The 14,278-nt window shown below is 44.5% G+C and overlaps 8 protein-coding genes across 8 annotated transcripts; 5 read left to right on the forward strand and 3 right to left on the reverse strand.

Moving 5' to 3' along the window:
- Positions 1-327: 327 nt before the first annotated feature.
- Positions 328-2,327, forward strand: L203_103441 (uncharacterized protein; the record flags this gene model as incomplete). The annotated part of the gene is made up of 5 exons (XM_066212843.1): positions 328-564; positions 631-1,556; positions 1,601-1,775; positions 1,828-2,067; positions 2,115-2,327. The coding sequence occupies 5 exons, from the start codon at positions 328-330 to the stop codon at positions 2,325-2,327; spliced, it is 1,791 nt and encodes a 596-aa protein (XP_066068940.1).
- Positions 2,328-2,530: 203 nt separating this feature from the next.
- Positions 2,531-3,830, forward strand: L203_103442 (uncharacterized protein; the record flags this gene model as incomplete). The annotated part of the gene is made up of 5 exons (XM_066212844.1): positions 2,531-2,843; positions 2,908-3,084; positions 3,133-3,314; positions 3,366-3,643; positions 3,689-3,830. 5 exons carry the CDS (start codon positions 2,531-2,533, stop codon positions 3,828-3,830), a joined length of 1,092 nt encoding a protein of 363 aa, XP_066068941.1.
- A 105-nt stretch (positions 3,831-3,935) lies between these two features.
- Positions 3,936-4,311, reverse strand: L203_103443 (uncharacterized protein; the record flags this gene model as incomplete). The annotated part of the gene is made up of 4 exons (XM_066212845.1): positions 3,936-4,004; positions 4,058-4,128; positions 4,177-4,209; positions 4,254-4,311. The coding sequence occupies 4 exons, from the start codon at positions 4,309-4,311 to the stop codon at positions 3,936-3,938; spliced, it is 231 nt and encodes a 76-aa protein (XP_066068942.1).
- A 163-nt stretch (positions 4,312-4,474) lies between these two features.
- Positions 4,475-6,739, forward strand: L203_103444 (uncharacterized protein; the record flags this gene model as incomplete). Its single annotated transcript, XM_066212846.1, has 4 exons — positions 4,475-4,925; positions 4,975-5,039; positions 5,093-5,635; positions 5,687-6,739. 4 exons carry the CDS (start codon positions 4,475-4,477, stop codon positions 6,737-6,739), a joined length of 2,112 nt encoding a protein of 703 aa, XP_066068943.1.
- A 92-nt stretch (positions 6,740-6,831) lies between these two features.
- L203_103445 (uncharacterized protein) lies at positions 6,832-7,745 on the reverse strand (the record flags this gene model as incomplete). Its single annotated transcript, XM_066212847.1, has 7 exons — positions 6,832-6,870; positions 6,921-7,008; positions 7,055-7,181; positions 7,244-7,374; positions 7,438-7,526; positions 7,583-7,655; positions 7,705-7,745. 7 exons carry the CDS (start codon positions 7,743-7,745, stop codon positions 6,832-6,834), a joined length of 588 nt encoding a protein of 195 aa, XP_066068944.1.
- A 223-nt stretch (positions 7,746-7,968) lies between these two features.
- Positions 7,969-9,379, forward strand: L203_103446 (uncharacterized protein; the record flags this gene model as incomplete). The annotated part of the gene is made up of 3 exons (XM_066212848.1): positions 7,969-8,253; positions 8,315-8,448; positions 8,503-9,379. 3 exons carry the CDS (start codon positions 7,969-7,971, stop codon positions 9,377-9,379), a joined length of 1,296 nt encoding a protein of 431 aa, XP_066068945.1.
- A 130-nt stretch (positions 9,380-9,509) lies between these two features.
- L203_103447 (uncharacterized protein) lies at positions 9,510-11,636 on the reverse strand (the record flags this gene model as incomplete). The annotated part of the gene is made up of 12 exons (XM_066212849.1): positions 9,510-9,563; positions 9,612-9,815; positions 9,868-9,879; positions 9,934-10,121; positions 10,175-10,232; positions 10,282-10,454; positions 10,505-10,660; positions 10,709-10,826; positions 10,879-11,079; positions 11,260-11,422; positions 11,478-11,495; positions 11,551-11,636. The coding sequence occupies 12 exons, from the start codon at positions 11,634-11,636 to the stop codon at positions 9,510-9,512; spliced, it is 1,431 nt and encodes a 476-aa protein (XP_066068946.1).
- Positions 11,637-11,936: 300 nt separating this feature from the next.
- On the forward strand, positions 11,937-14,018 carry L203_103448 (uncharacterized protein; the record flags this gene model as incomplete). The annotated part of the gene is made up of 8 exons (XM_066212850.1): positions 11,937-12,476; positions 12,527-12,772; positions 12,836-13,072; positions 13,120-13,236; positions 13,295-13,438; positions 13,491-13,677; positions 13,740-13,751; positions 13,825-14,018. 8 exons carry the CDS (start codon positions 11,937-11,939, stop codon positions 14,016-14,018), a joined length of 1,677 nt encoding a protein of 558 aa, XP_066068947.1.
- Between the last annotated feature and the right edge of the window lie 260 nt (positions 14,019-14,278).

Genomic DNA, 14,278 nt, shown 5'->3' on the forward strand with positions numbered 1-14,278 from the left:
TCGGCATTACCACCGCCTATTTCTTTTCCTCTTTCGTCAAGCCTTCGCCTGATTCATCTTTCCCTTTATACATGTCTTTTTCATCCATACCTAGGCCAATACGTACCGTGGACAGAGGCATAGACATCGTTAGGACATTAGTGACCGAAATACCATTCTTGATACAGCTATTTCACTCACGATTATTTGCCATCCGTTAGCTCACCGTGTTGTCACCCTCCGCCCAGTCCTGTTGCTATTCCTTCTGAGTCTTGGCTGTTGAATCGTGATACGCGACACACGACACGCGATTGGTTACTGTTGATTAGTCCTCCAGAGCATCGCGAAATGGCTTATCACGTGTATCCACCCTTTCAGCCGACACCCTTTTACCCGCCAGCTCAAGCACCACCATATCCTGCTGATTCCTTTCGAAGACAGTATGCAGATAGGTTGAGGACGCTCACGTTTAATTCCAGGCCAATCATCCAGGAATTGTCATTGATGGCAATGGCAGCACGGGATCGCAACGACTGGGATGCGATGCAAGCAGTGGTCGAAGAAATCGAATTGGCAGTTTTGCGGGTATGTCAAGCTACGGCAAGAAGGATGGTAAATATCCAACCGGTGTCATGTCTGATCATGGCTTAGGCGCATCCAGCCCAGAAACTTCCATTGCTCTACCTTCTCGACTCGATATCCAAGAATGTCGGTCCACCTTACACGACACACCTCTTGCCGTCCATCATGCCTCGGCTGTACATCAAGACGTATCGGGATGTCGACGGGGTGACGAAGACAAAGATGGAGGAGATGATTGGCCTGTGGCGCACCAGTGGACATGATGGGCACGATCTCTACGGCTCTCAGGTCAGAGAACAAGTCGAGAAGGAATTGTTTGGCTCATCTGGCTTGCAAGGCACAAAGACGCCGAATCGACAGCAAGTCCAAGTGCTTGTGACCGCCGCATTGGAGAACAAGCGGCGAGAAATTGCCATAAATCCGGGTGACGTTGTTTTGTCTCGGCAGTTGAATGCATTGATGGGTATCGGGGATTTGCTCAATAAGTCGGCAGTACAACCCCAGGAGTTGACAATGATCATGGAGCAAGTTCAGGCCATGGCTACCTCTGTTTCTTCCGCCTCTACATTGACTCTTCCGCCTGCTACGCCAGTCTGGAACGGGCCGTCTTCCGTTGGCCATCATGCGCCTGCCAATCTCCCGCCATTTCCGCCAAAGATGCCCGCCAATGGTGGCGATTCTTCTGCACCTGTAGGGATACCGCCGTTTCCAACACCACCCATGGCTGTATCAAGCCCGACTGTGGTAAAGTTTAGCACACCCGTTCCTCCTATTCCATCTACGACGCCTGTCTCGGCACCAGCTGCTTCATCTAATCCTAACATTCCTGTTGACGTAGCCAGAATCTTGCAGACTCTGAACAAATCAGGTATTGGGAGCCAAACACCGACGCATGAAGTGAATCCTGAAACGCTTCAACCCAAGACTGGGTTGGAAGCTTACGAAGAGTTGATCCTGAATCTGGATATCAAGTTACAGAGTATAGATTTGAATGCGTAAGTTTTGATACCTGCCGTTGTTACTAAGATGTTGTATTCAGATCGCATCATCTTTGGTTTGACCATCTTCCACATCGATGTCAACAATGTGGGATGCGATTTACCTCTGCAGATGCTGCTTTTGACGCGCATATGGACTGGCATTTCCGAAGAAATAGAAAGGAACGAGAATCGCTTGGAAGAGGTGCTCACAGAAAATGGCTACCTAGAATAGAAGTAAGCGTATCGGCTGAATACCAAATCGTCTTGTTTAACAGATCCATGGTAGGAATGGATACATGACACATTATTAGCTACCCATACAGATACATTGTCTCCCACGCGTAATCACAAGGCCACCGTATCTGCCGAACGATTAGCTCAATTGAGACAAAAGTGGGTAAAGGTTCCAGAAAATCTGAAGGAGAAGGCATCTGTGTGTCCCGTGTGTAAAGAAGCCTTCAAAGCAGAGTGGTCCGAAGCTGAAGAGGAGTGGATCTGGAAGAATGCGCTGAATATCAATGGCAATGTAAGTGAAGAGCGGGGAGTAGTCCACAGTTGTTAAAGCACGCCTAGTATTATCATGCCACTTGTCGAGCTGAGCAGACGTCTGCTTTGAAACGGCTAAGGGCTGCTGATCCCAACAGACGCACCTCGACCAGTGGCAGTCCAAGAACGACACCGTCTAATGATTTGCCTAAAATGGAAAATCAAAAGAGAAAAGCCGGCGAGGGTGAACAGGACGATGAGAGTGCAAAGAGGGTTAAAGCGGAAAACTATAATGAATAGCACTGTTTTATTTATATATGTGCATGCATTGTCACGAATCATTTGGAGATGGGTCAATGCAATGTCTTGTCAGTCGTAGGAAGTCCCCTGAGACTAGTAGACAGGATTGTCCACTGCCGATATATAATCATCGCTGGCTTTCCTTTATCTTTTTTTTATATCATCTTGAGCATTTGACAACACATTACAAGTCTCCATACAAAATGCGCCTTTGTACATGGGCTGCATCTCTTACTCTATCTCTCGCTTCTGTCGCTTGCGCTCGCTCTATACAACCCCAGCTTCAGGTCTATCTCTATCCCACTCCCCAGTCTTCTACCACAGCACATGCTAGACCACCGACGCTGTCCTACAGCCAAGCGAAAGCCGTTCTCAGCCATCATTTGAAGCAGGATATCCTCGATACTGAGGAGATTCCAGAAAATGAGGAGCATTGGGCCCACTTGATGGGGCTGTGGGATGGCAATGAATGGGGAAAAGCTAGAGTTGTAGTAATGGATGGCGTTGATGCCCAGGGTATGGTTGACTTGTGAAAGCCACCACGATTTGCCTAGCTAAACTAACTGTCTTGTGCTTTTAGATGTTTTGCCATCAACAATTCCTTCCCAGCCTGCATTTTATCTCGAAGACAATACTCAATCTCATCGCTTGCTTCACCCCTTTATGAATGAGGCCAAGTCGTTGCTCGCTCATACCATAGAGTCTTATCCCGCCTTTTCAAAGCCTTTTCTAGATATTTTTAATCTTGCTGGTAACGGTATGTGGTGTTTAGTATGTTGGGTAATTGACAATTGACTTGATAAAGCCGCTCAAGCTCTCTCCCAAGAACTCTCATGTTATATCGCACTTGTAGAATCCCTTCCTTGGGTTGAGCAAACTGGAAAACACTCCTGGGAGACCGTCAGCATCACGGGTCTGAGAAATGTCAAGCGAAACAGTGAGATTTGGGAAACCGGTAGAAAGATTGTTCAAGCGGGTCTTGAGACTGTACATCATTTCCTTTTATGACAAGGTTGCAACACTGATACGCTGATCAAGATGACCACGCCCAATTCTCCGCCTCTCTTGTTGGTCGTCCGTCCTGCCTCTTCCAAGCGTATTATTTCTCGTGCCGCTCCTACTACTCTCGCCTTCAGAGCCAACACCACTCTCGCCGGATCTTGCTATGCTTCTAATGAAACTTGTTTAGAGATGACTGATTGCAACGGCAGAGGCGTATGTGCTCTTGCATCTCGTAACGGAGAAAAGGAGTGCTGGAGCTGCAAATGCAGGAGCGGGTACGCCGGTGTAGAATGCCAAAAGGATGATTATTCCATGTGAGTGGATGTATATGAGCGAGGCCTTTGCTGACCAGCTGCAAGGCCCTTCATCTTGCTCGTATTCTCTACCCTGCTCCTGCTTGGTATAGCCGGCGGCAGTATCGCTCTTCTTTACACGATTGGAGAGACAAAGCTTCCATCTACATTGACATTGGCTGTAGGAGGAGTCATGAAGCATGATTAACATGATTGAACAAGCGCATGCAAATGGTCAGTTTTGTTTGTACCAATGCTGATTACAAAATTGTATCATGTACTCGCTACAATACAATCGCTGCAGAAATGACCTCTATACCGACTGACTGCTTTTCTCAAGCTTCAAAGCTTCGTTTTCCTCCCGTAAATCTTGAATGACAGCCTGGGAATTGGATCAGTCATGGCACAACTTGACATGTAAAAGTTTGTGCTGACAGCCAGTGTATCTGGATTAGCCCCTTGCTCAATCAGGCCCACACAAATTAAGAGCGTAGTCTTTTCTAATCCTAAGCTTTCATTACAACTTGAACCAAAACGAGATGGCATGAACCGACCTATTTGTAATAACTGGGATAAATCATACAAGGCTGCAACACATTAAGCCAAGAAGGTGAAATATGACAGAACCCACTGTCTATTGTATCATTTGCGTTACGCAGACTTGCCTCTTCTTGCATCGAAGCGACCATTTCAGTTTTTGTTGTACAAGATCAAGTAAATAGATGTAAAAAGCTGGATAAATAGAATTGACCTCCACCACTGTGTTGATGATTTATTGTTGACATCTTTTCTTTTTCTTTTTCTCTTCTTTTTTTCTTTTAGACATTCAACAAGACTCGAAATGGAAATGAAATGAGGAAACGACACTCTCGGCAGCCCAAGAAGCATAAAACCTTACAAGGAAGCCCACAGGGAACCACAGCAAACCACAGTGCTGCCTCGGTGGCGGCTGCAACAGAGCCATTCGACTATACGGAGGTACCTGAAGACATAGGAATAGAGTCTGACGGCGAAAGCTCAGCGTCACTCTATACATATTCGCCAAGCTGTCAAGCATATCAAGCTGCTACACCCACCCACAGCACCCTCCCATATTCCCTCAACAAAGTTTGGATTATCTTCTTGACTCTTGCCTCTCAGCTCTATATATCTATTTGTGACATGACGTTGGGTATAGGGAAATGGTTTGACAGCAACAAGGAAATGGTAGAAGAGGAAAGATTGAGATTGATAAGAAAAGAAGATAAGAGTGTCAAGGTAAAGAGGCGCAGACAAAAAGTTGACTCTTTAAACGTTGCAACACGTATGTCTTGTTGTATCGGCTCAATCTGACATTTCTTCAGCATCTCAAGGTGAATATTTCCCAGGCATGGTGAATCTCAGCGGAACACTTTGTTACATGAACTCTGTCTTGCAGGTGGGCACATTCGTATTGTCAGCACCCAGATTATTCTGTACTGATCCAAGTAGTCTGTTGCATCAGTACCATCTCTTATTGATCACTTGGAAAAAGTCATTTCTCTTGCAGTTGAAGCTGATATGCCCACCCATGTGACAGATGCTCTTTTAGATATCGTTTGTGAGCTCAATACTCCTCACAAACGGCCCCCAAGCGCACTCCGGCCACACAACCTTCTTCAAGCATTGTATCCTCTCCCTGCTATCCGGCGTCTTCTCAGCACTCATGAACAGCAAGATGCTCATGAATTATTCCTCGTACTTGTTGAAGCCATCTCGGACGAAGTTATCAGAGTCGCAGCCGAGGTCGTAAGAGCTCGTGGCCTAGGAGAATTATTATCCATTCATGGCTACATCTGTGACAAGAATGAGAAAAAGAACGTGTCGTCTATCAGAGGGGATAGTGAAGGCTCCAGGAAGAGAGATAAAGTCAGGGGTGTTCTTCAACCTTGGGAGGGACTTTTGGCTAGAAGGCGAGTATGTCAACAATGTGGCTGGAGCGAGGCAGTGAGAATGGACACTCTGAGTGGCATGGAATTATCAGTTCCATTACATGTGCGTAAATGACTGATTAGAAGCCATGATGTGAATTCTGACGCTTTGTAGGGCGAAACTACATTGGACGCTTGCATCACAGAGTATCTCGCCCCTGAAGTGCTTACAGATGTTACTTGTGAGATGTGCTCTTTAAAGGCGACCTTGCAGTGCTACACATCGGAAGTGGAGCGACTGTCATCAGCTCCTAATCAGTCATCTCGCCCACGGTCTTCCTTGAATGACGGTCAGATCTCAAAAAGCTCATTTTCTATATTAGAGAATTCGACATCATCACCACTACAAACCAGTCAAATGACTACCAGTCGCAAAAAGCGGGCCCGTGATGCTCGCAGGGCAGAGACCAGGCTTCGTGAGATGCTGGAATCAAACACAATCTCCCATTTTGGCGAATCAACTCTTACTCCCTTACCATCTTCAGATTCTTTCGCACCTATTCCTGTCAAGTGGCAGACTGCACGAACAACTTCCATACGGCAAGGTGTTGTGACTCGTCCACCTCAATCTTTGCGGTTACACTTTATCCGGTCAGAATTTACAATGTATGGAACAGTACAAAAGAAAGTTGCAAGTGTGGCATTCCCGATGATTCTCGATTTTACACGTTTTGTGGCCAACGGGGTGTGGGAGGAAAGGGAAGGAATTAAAAGTATGCTGATGGCGGCAGCTTTTGAAAAAGAACAACTTCCTTCGGGGAGACGAGTGCTTTACAGGCTGGAATCCGCCATTCTTCACTATGGTTTCACACACTCGTCTGGCCATTTCATCTGTATCCGTCGCAAACCACTGATGTCATTAAGAAAAGACGAAACCCAAGATATTCCAGTATATCGACCAATGAGGATTACGAAATCATGCCCTGATGGATGTTGTTGTCAGGATTGCGCATATTTTGGACAAGTGAGAAACTTTGAGGCAAATACGCCAGGGAAGGGATGGCTGAGAATTAGTGATGCAGATGTAGAAGAAGTCGGCGAAGAGGCTTTACATGAGGCTAGAGGCGCAGTTGTCATGCTTTTTTACGAACGAATTGACGAGTACAAGGAGAATAAGCTGGTTAAAAAGACATTAAATCCAGTTATCGAGAATGATAAAGAAGGGTGATTGCAGTACAAGATCAAAACTCAGATGGCAAAACGACGCTAGAGGCTGAATCTCAATTTATGGGTATAAAATGCATTACATGTATCACTAGCTCAAATAGATAATGCTCTGATAGCGGACCATTCAGGTGGCTGCAAGAAGTCAGTCCGAGTCTCTCTCGAGGGGTTCTATAGAGACATACATCTGATCGAGTCTCAAAATGTAACCAGTCTCCCGAGCCTGTAGGAAGAATACCCATAGAAGAACATTTGTACAAGCCAAGAAAAAGACTACGGATATCAGCTCATTGTCCACCTCGATACTAAAACAACCCACGTTAGTCCTTGACATGCTACATAAACGATCATAGGTCCAATGAGCGGGGCGTAAGATGGCTCTTCAATACTTTGCGTAGCAGCTGTATTACTTTTGGGCGGTGGAGTTGGCCTAAAGTGTTCAAAAGCTATAAAACGCAGAGACAAAAGATTAGAAATCATTCCCTATAGCTGCGAGCTAAGTACATGCCTCGAAAAATGTTGAAGATAGCAGTCAAAGGTTGCGTTAAGAGCATGAAGATCATCCCAAGCGAAAAGATCTGAACACCCGAACCCGAAAAGTATAACATTATAGCTTGCATCGGTAGGGACTTGGCAGGCCTAGTTACTTCCGTCAGCATAGAGTCGTATGAACAGGAAAGGATGTTATAAAGCGATACTAACGATAATGCCAGATCCCATGCTCTTTTCATCTTTAGTTCTGTTGATTTTTGAGTTTTCTTTGCCAGAACATCGGCATCCAACTGATTTGACTACAATATATAATTTCTCAGCGTTGTAAGGGTACATAAGCAACAGCCATCTTTACCTTTGATGAGGATAATTGCTTAGAAGTGGACGAAATAGTGTAGCCTGGTGGATTGGGTATCGATAATGTTGCTCTTACCGAATAGTGAGCCTACATACCCCCGGCTCTTTCTTCATACTTACTTGGACTGAGAGATAGTATAATCCAGCTCATAAAGAGACATTTTGAAATCGCTGTAATATTAAAAGATTGTCAAGACAATGATAATATTTTATCAACCTTTGTAAAAGAATACAAGGAAAAAGTGGCTCATGTGTAAGTCATGATGTCATAAGATTTGCTGATTACACTCCGTTTTTAAATCATGAATTCAGTGTATTGTTTGAATTTCTATAGATTATAATGTATAAAAAGAAAAACTTTTATGTCTCCTCAACGAAAACATCATGATATCGCCTCCTTACCATTTCAATATTGCATCCTGTCCCTCAAGTTCTACTTCAGCGGAGATATTATATCGAGGTGCCATACCAGCTGAACGGAATTTAGCATTTGTCTCAAGACTTGGCCTGAAAACAATTATCTTATTAAGAAAGAAAGCCCTCAAAAGCGATGAGGCATTGTCGTTATGGGCAAAGAGAGAAGGAGTATCAGTGGTGTGGATTGAAGCTGAGGAGATGGGAGACGAAAAGCTTGGGATAGGAAAGGCTGATGTAGGACAAGTACTCAAAGTGAGTCAACCCACTGTTAATACCATCGTTTGTCATAACGGTGACCACTCTTTTCATGCAGCTAGTACTCAATCCGACATTATACCCACTGTACATCGCTGATGTTGATGGCAAATCGCATACTACTCTTGTCATTGCTTGTCTCAGAAAATTACAAGGATGGCACATGGAATCTGTCATCAATGAGATTTGTCGGTAAGTGTTTCCTTGCGGTAAATATTGAATCTAGTTTGAGCTCTAGGTGGATAGCTTTGAACCTGATCATGAGGATTTACCGCTCGCTCTGTTTGTATCAACTTACCTTGCTTCACCATCATCGTCCTCTACAACCGTTACATCTCCTGAACCCCCATTTCCCTTACCTGCCCCCCCTTATCCTTGCTGGCTCTGGCCAAGCCTTCCTTCTAGGTCCCAATCCAAGGAGAGGGAAAGTCGAGACCGTTCATCTTCTACGAATTCTGCCATTCATCATTCGACTCCACTGCCTTTTCCACATCCCCTCTTAGCTAGGAAACACCCTACCATGCGTCTCACTTTTCCGTCACTACAACAGCCTCAATCCGTGCCTTTATCAACCGTTTCTCCTGTAACTAGTAGTCACACTGATCTCATAAGAGCATCGTCAAAAAGGGATAAAATCTCTGTACCGCCGTCGGCGACTTCACCTGAGGTACCTGTTCCAAGAGAACGTACAAAACATGCCACTCAGTTAGACTTGGGTATAGGATCTCCTGATGAGGGTGTCTTGAGCGCTGCGGCTCAACTAATGAATGCTGGCTTAAATGGAATGGCAAGTGTACTTTCGGCAATATCCCCACCGCCCCCTAAGGAACTGGAAAGACATCACCAGAACGATCAAGTTCGACAGCAGGATGGAGAAGAAAATTCAATAGCGAAAAGCAGCCCAGCGGAGACTAGACATGAAGCTACCACATTCCCTCAGAGCGTTGAAAGATCACCGTCATCAGCTACTACTTCTATTGCCCCAAGGGAAGACGAAAGCCAGGTAGAAGATGAGGATGAAGATTCTGAAGATTCTGAAGAGGACGAGGATGAAGATGATGATGACGAAGAATTACAAACGACATCTCAATATATTAGTGCTTTGGATTTAGCAGGTTATTAGTGTTGAACATGGACAACATATCTTATATTGTTGTAAAGTATGGACCCTCGCTTGGGGTGTATGCAACTGCATTCTAACATATTGAGTTTTCTGTCATATGGTACATTCCATCTTGCCGAATGCCTCTATTTTACTTGTGAGCGGCAGCGAGTTCATACATGTAGGTTCCAAGAAGTTTGGTTCCCTAAGTCTTATCAATCCAGGTCCTTTATGAACATAAGGATGAACCTACTCGAATGTAATTGTCTGTGTCAATTTTCTCGTTTGTGGAATGGGCGCCATCATCGCATCGGCCCATAGGAAGGAGAAGGACATTGAGGTTGAGAATGTTGGCAAAGTCCAATGTAACAGGGATAGAACCTCCCTCTCGGGTGTAGTCGGGAGCTTGACCGTAAACAGACTCGGTAGCTTTGTGAGCCGCTTTATAAGAGTAGTGCTAAGAGACGTTAGTTGTGACTACATTCATCATCCATCACTTAGTTATTTACTTCCGGGTCAGCCTTCAGGAGCGTCATCAGCTATATTCCCTTGCTACAGATAAGGAAAATACTAACGATCCAAGGCTCCCCACCGTGGGTTAGGTACACCTCCAGTTTGTTTTTGGAGCCAAGCTTCTTGAATTCATCTTGTACATATTTGACGACAAGATCCGTGACGCCAGCTATTGTGAGATTGGGCACAAGACGGATAGAAAACTTGCCCTTGACACAGCAAGGAATGACAGTTTTGGATCCAGGAGCGGCTAATGTTCAAAGTGAGCATTGGCTTGACTTCTTGTAACGACAATGCACTCACAAAATGCACCCTCAATACCATGCAAAGACAAAGAAGGGTTCCTCATCCTGCTCATGAGCTATGAAAATAAGATACTGTTTATGAATCCAAATGGAGTTAGCACTCACAGTGTTGACAGTGTCATTAGAGATAGTGACATCTCCCCCAACAGCATCATGGATATCTTGTATCTGGAAATGAATAGCCTCAAACTTGGCTTTTTCATCGTCGGTAAGAGGTGCGATGAGATCTTTGATTCCGGGAACAAGGATTTGACCATCCTGAGAGACGAGCTTGGACACTATGTATGCTCAACCACCATAATTGATTTGTCAAAAAACAAAAACATACTGAGAGAGATAAGATCAGTCATGGGCTCGTGGACGGTGCCACCGAAAACACCAGAGTGAAGGTCTCTGTCAGGGCCAGAAACCTTGATCTCGTAATAAGTGATGCCCCGGAGACCATAAGTGAGACAAGGAGTCTTGGTGTCAAGCCAGTAGTTATCTGTTTCTCAATTAGCAACAATACTTTGCAGATGTAGAGAGTATATACCAGAGATGCACATGCAGTCAACGCCAGCAAAAAACTTGTCCTTTTCAGATTCAATAAACTTGTCAAGGTTGACGGAGCCATTCTCCTCCATACCTTCAAAGCACATTTTCAAATTGACCTATACAAGCGTATCAACATCATCTCGACGGATTGCCCTACTTATAACCCACGGGTAATTCAATGCCAAGATTCTTGTGTGCTTCCAAGACGTTCAACCATCCCATTACCGGTCCCTTGTCATCAGTAGCTCCGCGACCATAGAGTCTACCACTACCATTGGGGTCGGGCGTGAGCTCAAATGGAGGATAAAGCCAACCGTCTTCAGTAAGAGCAGGTTGGACATCATAGTGTCCGTACACAAGGAGGGTTTTCTGATCACGCAATCACAGCAAAGTCAGCCATGCCAATGTTATGCCATTGATCATAAAGGAATTTTAAAAGCCGCATAATAGAGGAGTCTCAAAGGACCCTTTGGTAGTGACTCAAGCATATTTGAGCAGCCAATGGCCCATGTCAAGACATTGGCAGACATAATGATTCGATGGACGCACCTTCTTAGGGTCATTACCAAGCTGACCAATGATAACTGGAGGGAGATCAACCTCCTTGCCTTCAAGAGTATGAGTGCCAATTGGCTTCTTCTCAGCCTTTGCTCCGAGAGCAATCAGTTGCTTGAGTAAAAAGTCGCCCATGGCCTCTACATCCTTAACGTAGCTGGAGAGCATGTTCAGTGATTGATTTCATTTGCGAGGTTTAGACGGGAAGTTACCTAAGGTTTCCAGATACACTATATACAATATGATCAGCCAAAACACGGAAATAAGCCCAAGAACAAGATATACGAGGGGATAGCGACAGCCTCTGCAAGACGCTTTATGTAGTCATCTTTGTGCTCGTCGACGTATTGTAAGAACTTTGTGTCAGACATTGTAATAGAATAGATATATCTCGTTAAAGACTGATAGATCAAGGTAGTTGAATTTGTTTAAAAAAGAATTGGTAAAAGTGAGAATAAGAGCAATGGAGTTACAAAGAGAAGGGAGGTCACGTGAACCATTTATCCTCACCACGTGGCTCGATAGGAGATGACCGAAATTCCAGGCACTGCACGGGTGAGTGTCTTTTTTTTTCAATAATTCATTTCTTCTTTCTTTTATATTTCTTCTTTTATTTTCTACAATCAAGCTGGATTTTTTCTTTGCCACTCAAAACCCGAAAAAAAATAAAGATGATAACTGACCTATCCTCGTCAACGACAGACAATGCCCTCTGCAAGGTAATACCAGACTGCCCTCTCTCTAACTTGACTGACCTGGCCATGCTTATTACTCATCAATCAACCCTACGCGTAAACGCACTGACCACCGTGTCTTTCTCGCCCATGAAGAAGTCTTCAAAATTTTACATTCTTGGTCCCAGCATCCCTCAATGCCTTGAGCTCGACTCATCCAGCTCAGAAGGTTCCACCACCAGTTTATCCCCTCCATCAACACCTTCTCACGTATCTGCGTGTGGTCAGCCAACTAAAGGCTCTTCACTTGTGACAGCACCACTAACTTCTAACCACCATGATACTACTGACTGGGCTGACTATGAGTCCCCTGAGAGGGAGCTTGACACGTGTGAAAGGCGCCCTGGTTCGGCCTGTGATACACCTCACGATGCATCTGATGATGAATCGAATGGTTCAGAATCCCCCGTGGTTCTAACCCCCGACAGAAGCAAGTTTCAGAGTATTTCACGGCCTGTCTTCGATTTTGAAACTATTGTCAGTGGCCACTTCATGGATCAACATGTACTGATGTACTACATCATTAGACAGCCATGTTTGATCCTTCAGGAATACCCTCAAAACGCCCATCTTTGGCACCTTTGGGAAAATTCCCTTCAGCTCGTACTTCTTCAAGCGCGACCATAGTCCCATCAACTCCTACCTGTGATATTCATAATAGCTCTTATTATGGTATTCCACCAAGTACTAATGCGCAGAAAGACTCCTGTAACTGCGAGGCTTGTGGAAGAACTATCAACATAAAAGACGCCAAGAAAGTCTTACCTTGTGGAGTAAGTCATCGGAATCTCTTTATATACCGATCTTTACTTGACTTTTTTTGGCGTGCTTGGTAGGACATTACCTGCTCCTCTTGTTTCTCATCCACTCTTGCCGCTGTATCTACCACCCACGGCTACTCTAGATGTCCTGCATGCCTCGAGTATATTGGCACTTTCCAGTCAGTTGTTCCTAAAGACCTCTTCTCACCAGAGTCGCCAGCGAGGAGCGCTTCTCAGAGAGCAAAACTTTTATCTCTATCTAATCAAAAATCTAATAAGCCTATGATCATGAGGATCGATAACGTAGGATGGGTAGGCTCAATTGTAGACTAATAAGAAACCGATTAAACCAAAATTAGGACGTCACACCCAATGCGGTGGAAAACTTTCTTCCTCGCAATTGCCTTTCCTGTCGCTCTTCTCAACCAGTCCACATCCTTCTCGACAGATTTGATGGCCGCACCAAAGATTATATTGTAAGATTGCGTTTCACACCATTAAATATTTGCAGCATTCTAACACGTGTTGCTTCAGTATATTGAAGTCGGCAGTGTGCAGGCCGCTCAAAACATACTCAAAACAAGACAGAACTGCTTTATGTCTGGAGGGGCATTAACTGCTGGTCGAAAGAGGGCTGTTACTATTACTCCTGTTGCCTATGTAGAGCTTATTGAAGAGGTAAATATATCTTCTCATCTTCGATCATTCACTTAGATTGCAATGGATACAGCTTCGCCCCCGGTCCGCTCAAGAGTTACATTCGCTTCTCTCTCTATGCCAAGCCGCAGTATCTCCTGTCTCAGGCTCTAGAAGCGCTTCTAGATATATCAAGTCTCGTCACGGACCATTCTATTCCTTAATGTCGATCATGAGCAAGATTAGTGGGAAGAATAGCCCTTCGTATTGGGACCTTTTCCGTAAGATTGGCAGCATGGCGTTTTATGCTTGTGATCTGACGCTGCTATTTCAATCCTTTTAGATGTGTCTTCTGGTTTGTCTGCTCTTATCTGAAGTTCTTTCGATACTCCATAGAATTATGGCTGACAATTTCAATGGCTCTTTAGGAGCCATATCCGCTTTGAGCAAAGCCATCTCCCACCAATCACACTTCTCTTCCTATCATGAGTTACCAATTGAATCCAGCTCTCTTACATCATCTCCTTTTCGAATCACAATCCGTGAAGAAGACATAGTGGTCAGGGACAAGCTGCTGATGTTGTTCGAAAAGTGTTTCGGTATAATGCCAGGAGCCATATAATCACAGAAAAAGCTAATTATGTTCATATCTACACGACTGACAATCAAGGTATTACACAGGTTTAGTATAACTGAGGTGTATATCAAGATTCCCAACGTTTACTTTATCGCTCTTCTAATTGACACAATGTAGCAAAGCACGATTGAATATGTTGTTCACAGTAACTGTCCAATCTGGATGTATAGTTTAGTAATAAATTTACATACATGTCACATCATCCATACCTCTCTATTTCAACAATCATCTCATGCATTACAACC

This window comes from Cryptococcus depauperatus, chromosome 4 (assembly GCF_001720195.1).
Source record: "Cryptococcus depauperatus CBS 7841 chromosome 4, complete sequence".
Lineage (NCBI taxonomy): Eukaryota > Fungi > Basidiomycota > Tremellomycetes > Tremellales > Cryptococcaceae > Cryptococcus > Cryptococcus depauperatus.